The sequence below is a fragment of the Oncorhynchus kisutch genome, unplaced genomic scaffold (genome assembly GCF_002021735.2).
Source record: "Oncorhynchus kisutch isolate 150728-3 unplaced genomic scaffold, Okis_V2 scaffold1700, whole genome shotgun sequence".
Taxonomy (NCBI): domain Eukaryota; kingdom Metazoa; phylum Chordata; class Actinopteri; order Salmoniformes; family Salmonidae; genus Oncorhynchus; species Oncorhynchus kisutch.
This window is the reverse complement of record NW_022263645.1, coordinates 28516-34433: the sequence shown is the minus strand read 5'-3', so window position 1 is coordinate 34433 and position 5918 is coordinate 28516. Positions and strand designations below refer to the sequence as shown.

Below are 5918 nucleotides of genomic sequence, written 5' to 3'. Positions count from 1 at the left end.
CAACAACTAAGACATAAACTGAACAAGTTCCACAGACATGTGACTAACAAAAATGGAATATGTGTCCCTGAACAAAAGTAAGTCAGTATCTGGTGTGGCCACCAGCTGCATTAAGTACTGCAGTGCATTTCCTCCTCATGGACTGCATCAGATTTGCCAGTTCATGCTGTGAGATGTTACCCCACTCTTCAACCAAGACACCTGCAAGTTCCCAGACATTTCTGGGGGGAATGGCCCTAGCCCTCCGATCCAACAGGTCCCAGACGTGCTCAATGGGATTGAGATCCAGGCTCTTCGCTGGCCATGGCAGAACACTGACATTCCTGTCTTGCAGGAAATCACGCACAGAACGATCAGTATGGCTGGTGGCATTGTCATGCTGGAGGGTCATGTCAGGATGAGCCTGCAGGAAGAGTACCACATGAGGGAGGAGGATGTCTTCCCCGTAACGCACAGCGTTGAGATTGCAATGACAACAAGCTCAGTCGATGATGCTGTGACAAACCGCCCTAGGCCATGACGGACCCTCCACCTTCAAATCAATCCAGCACAGGCCTCGGTGTAACGCTCATTCCTCGTTGTAACACGAATCTGACCATCACCCCTGGTGAGACAAAACCGCGATACACACACACACGTATACAGACAGTCTACATACTGGCAACAAACAAATGATTCAAAAAGCAACACATTCAGTCGCCATCAATGTCGCTCTCTTAACCTGCTCACCTGGTCACTCACCACTAGACAATGTGCAAATGAGTCTCCAACGTCCCCCTGAAATACCATGTTGTTCGCATTGTTATCAACCTATTAATTACAAATTCACAAATCCATTGTCAATTCTGAAACGGGAGACCTTTACCTATGCGTTGACACAGATAGGGTCCCAGCCTTTGTTTGACTCAGATGATGACTTCCATGTTATCTGCCTTTGAAAATGTCACCCGCTTTGCCTCATTCCGTCGCACGCACCCCCTACTCCTTGATGTGTGAACCCCCCACCTGTGACTTCATCCCTCTTTTTTCAGAGAGAGAGAGATGGAGAAATATGAGGGGAGAAGCAAGTCATGGGAGAATAATCAGAGCTGGGGTTACAGAGTCAGCACTGAAAAGGTGTGAAGTGGTATAGGAGAAGAGTTTAAGTTTTACTTGAAAGTAAGTTCTATATAATAATAAAAATATGTATTTTATTTAGTGCTTTTCATTACAAGCAGAATCTCAAAGTCACTTTGAAAACAAAATGTAACCAGAAACTATTTAACAAAACAAAGGTAGGGATCTGTCAGTATGTTGGCGATGGTCAACTTTAGATGATAGGCAGTTCAGAAAGGTAGTATCTTGAGAGGAGGGAGCATAGATGTAGAGACATCTGACAGACAGGCCATGGAACAGCTCAACAGGCACCTCGTCGTCATCCACAGTCACAGCTCCTTCTCCGTCGGTAGGCTGGATCTTCCACTACTGAAATGTAGCACACATGTACATTAGTAGTATACTGTATGTACTAAACTGGGTATTTGTGTTTGAGAAAACATGTTCTTGATACCGACATTTTGACACGGTGGCATCACACTTCTGAACTGTGTCATCATACCCAACATTCCTACTGTACCTCTGTATGTCACGTTCTGACCTTTATTTCCTTTGTTTTATCATTATTTAGTATGGTCAGGGCGTGAGTTGGGTGGGCAGTCTATGTTTGTTTTTCTATAATTTGGGTATTATTATGTTTAGGCCTAGTATGGTTCTCAATCAGAGGCAGGTGTCATTAGTTGTCTCTGATTGAGAATCATACTTAGGTAGCCTGGGTTTCACTGTGTGTTTGTGGGTGATTGTTCCTGTCTCTGTGTTTTGCACCAGATAGGGCTGTTTTGAGTTTTCACATTTCTTGTTTTTGTTAGTTTGTTCATGTGAAGGGATTTATTAAAACATGAATCAAAACAACCACGCTGCGCTTTGGTCCGCCTCTCGTTCAGATGAAGAAATCCATTACACTGTAGAAGATTTGATCAAGTTTAAATGTATTTTTAACGTGTTTTGACACTTTATTCAGATAGTGAGGAAATAAACAAGAGGGAGAAACAGTGGGAAGGGTGGACACAGGTATTGAATCCTGGTCTCCGGATGGGATTTGTATGTAACATGTGTTAGGGAGTGTTCCCACTACACCGTGGCTTTGCACATTAACACTTGCTTTGCATGAGCAGAAATGTCTGGTGATCAAGTGAGTTTGAGGTGGGTGATGACCACAAAAAAGGTATAGGTGAGGATTCAAATGAAACGTGGGTTTGACATCCAGAAAATTCGTTTTTCCTGTAATCAGATTACAAACTACTCTGACATCATCGTCGCGTTTGAGTAGTATTGGCTAATTATGCCACCTTTGGTCAGTGCTTTGTCTCCATAAAGGTCTCTGGGTCTATCTCTCTCTCCTATCTATGACTGTCCTGGTTGGGAGGGTGTGCATGTGCAAGTTCCATGTCTACCTCGTATGGCTGAGGACCCCTTTATAAACCAATACCAGGTCACTGGGGAAGTCACACAACACTCGCGACCACAGAGAGACAGAGAAAAACACCTGCTCCAAACAGCCCAGTCTACCATTGAAGAATCTATTCTCTCTCCTCCTTTTTGGCTCACTCGTTCATTTACCTCCTGGGACATGATGTGGAAACCACTGGTATTAGCTGTGTGTCTGTTAGTGGCTGGGGTGCAGGGGATGGAGCGCCCCACGTATGGAGTGAAGCTATGTGGCCGGGAGTTCATCCGGGCGGTCATCTTCACCTGTGGAGGATCTCGCTGGAGACGGTCACTTGGGAGTGCAGGTGAGGCATGCCAGCTGGACAAGCCTTTTATTGGGTCATTGTGTTTCTAAATTGTGCACATTTTGATTCTAGCCAAGCAGTAATGCACCTGATTCAATTTATCAGTGATTTATGGTTTGTTGAGTAAAGGGAAAGGACTATGTTGGCTTTTTTTGTACCACTGGCTTTGTCCATTGGAATGTATTATATCCGCACAGTCGATTACATTTTTTTCATTTAAATGTATTGTGCATTGGTCCAAACACATCAAGACAGTAGTCTCCCTCTCAGGAGACTGAAAGTATTTGACATGGGTCCTCAGATCCTCAAAAAGTGCTATACAGCTGCCCCATCGAGAGCATCCTACTGGTTGCATCACTGCCTGGTATGGCAACTGCTTGGCCTCTGACCACAAGGCACTGCAGAGGGTAGTGTGTACGACACAGTACATCACTGGGGTCAAACTTCCTGCCATCCGGGACCTCTATACCAGGCGGTGTCAGAGGAAGGCTCAAAAAATTGTCAAGGACTCCAGCCACCCTAGTCATAGACTGTTCTCTCTGCTACTGAGTGTCAGTCGGTACCGGAGCACCAAGTCTAGGTCCAAAAGGCTTCTAAACAGCTTCTACCCCCAAGCCATAAGCCTCCTGAACAGCTAATCAAAGGGCTACCCAGACTGTTTGCATTGCCCCCCCTTTTTACGCTACTGCTACTCACATTGACTCTGTACCGGTACCCCCTGTATATAGCCTCGCTAGGGTTATTTTACTGCTGCTCTTTAATTACTTGTTACTTTTTTTTTTTTTTTTTTACTTATCTATTTTTTACTTGTATTTGGCACGTTACACATAACATTTTATTTGAAATAGAAACACAGTAATCTTTGACTTTTGAATGTATAAATTGAGCAGCACTGAGAGTCAATATCACATTTCAACACTCCTACTATAAACTGCATTTCAGGAGACTTCCCTCAGGACCCTTTCAGCTCCCATGACGAGGACTCGTCTGAAGGCTGGAACTCAGACTCACAGGTCCCAGAGGGTCCCTTCCAGCATGTCCAGGAGGGTGGGGTGTTCATCAGCAGGCCAGCCCGCTCCCTCATCTCAGAGGAGATACTGGAGGCTCTCCGTATGTCAGACCGTAAGGGCCGTGATGTGGTGGTGGGCCTGTCCAATGCCTGCTGCAAGTGGGGCTGCAGCAAGGGAGACATCAGCTCCCTTTGCTGAGAATCCACCCCATTATCTCTCCTCCCATGCACACACATAGCCCTACACATACCTGGTATTTTCTCATATCTCTCTCTCTCGGTTTTTCTAACTGCTCTCCAGAGTGTTTCCGAGTTAAAGTATCATGTTAACTGTGCAGGGAGAATATAACCTTATTCTTCATATTGACCCAGTCGGTATTAGATTGAACCTCATGACCCTACCTGCCTGTAAAACAACCTGTGCTTACCTAGGTTTCCTCATTGGCTCACAGCAAAAACGTTATCTTTTTCAAACGCAATTTTCTTATTGTCTGCTTGTTTTAGTCAATTACAAAACTCCATTTACGAAAAGTACAACATGTCTAAAGATTACTTTTCAATATTGCCTCTCCCTAGCGTTCTAGAAAACTTAGAAAAACGTAATATTGTAGGGCTTCCCTTATTATTCCCTTTTCCATGACAATGCTAGCAGCAACTTGAGTGACAGCTAGCTACTGACCGGAACATTAAGCTAGCCAAGACCAATAACACAAACAATCTGACTATCCAGCTAGTGGAATTACAAACGGACAGTATGAGCTAAACAAGTTACATGTGTTAACCGTGATGAAATGTTTTCCACACACATACCTACGTATAGCCTTCTTGGACACCGCGTCCCCACATTTCCCACACAGAATAGCCTGAAGCCACAGGGCTCTTCTCCCAGGCTCTATTTCCCAACGTGGGACCATTGCGAACCATTGGTCGGAATTTCAGCGGGTTTTCCCCAATTTATGGGCGTGGTCTAGGGGAATTCCTTATTATTATGTCATTACCGACTGGGACTGAATACCGATATCTTCCTGTCTCTATACCTTGTGGAATGTGGCTACCTGTGATGAAATGTGGTTTCCAGACCACTTTCTCCATTGCTGTTTTTGGATCCTTCCTACTTTTTGTCTCACTGTCGTCGTTCACATGGCCCTTATTTTTAATTTTTAAATCTGTCAAATCTGTTTAATTTTGGATTATGAACCTGTTATAAAGGTTTTAATAAAAATTTGATTTGCATAACATTCTGACTCTTGGTATGTTTTCCCACCAGCCACAGATACGGCCAATGCCAGAATCATGACATAGGAAAACATAGGGCCATAGGACATAATGGGAGTTGGCCTATGACATGTGTAAAGGAACTTTTAATTCTACTGCACAAAAATATTGCGTTTTGAATAAAATGACTCATTCAAATGGAGTACAATCCCACAGGAATAAAACACACTTGACCCCTCAAAAGAGCCCATAAGGGAACTGAACAGAACGGATACAATCTGGAAGTTGCAGTGGCCAACATAAATTACAGCATCATTTAATCTGTTGTTATTCTTCTACTATTTATTATGTTACCAATACTATTTACATGTTAAAATTATATTCTGATTACAATTACTATCTCTCATCTTTTCAGTAAATGCAATCTATTAGCTTCCAAAATGTAAGTAGATATAAGGTATATCTAGCTGTCTGATAACACCTGATTGAATGGCTCCACCTGCACTTTGAAAAACCCACAGTGCATTAAGTGAATGTTGGAAAAAGATATTGGTTCCCTTCTAAACATAGAAATGTGAATGCAGAACGGATTCGGCCACAAAATAGGTGAAGTGAAGTGAACTGACAAAAGAGTTTCTCATTCAAAGGAAAGCGCAGTGTGAAAACAGAGTTCACTTTAAAGAGGACTGAAATCAGTTATTTTAAAGAGGACTGACTATATGTGAAAACACCATTATAATGTAGGGTTAAAATTAATGCAATAGAGGATCGCTTTCAAAGTCAATTTAGGCGGGTCATAGTAGGCGGGTCATAGTAGGCGGGTCATAGACAGATCTCAGAGCTTTTTAGAGATGTGTCCATACCCC

At 43.3% G+C, this 5918-nt stretch overlaps 1 protein-coding gene across 1 annotated transcript; it reads left to right on the top strand.

Annotated features, from left to right (window-relative positions):
- Window positions 1-2506: 2506 nt before the first annotated feature.
- Window positions 2507-5075, top strand: LOC116367566 (relaxin-3-like). The gene is made up of 2 exons (XM_031818896.1): window positions 2507-2828; window positions 3771-5075. Exons 1-2 carry the CDS (start codon window positions 2666-2668, stop codon window positions 4034-4036), a joined length of 429 nt encoding a protein of 142 aa, XP_031674756.1. The 5' UTR covers window positions 2507-2665; the 3' UTR covers window positions 4037-5075.
- The last annotated feature ends 843 nt before the right edge of the window (window positions 5076-5918 follow it).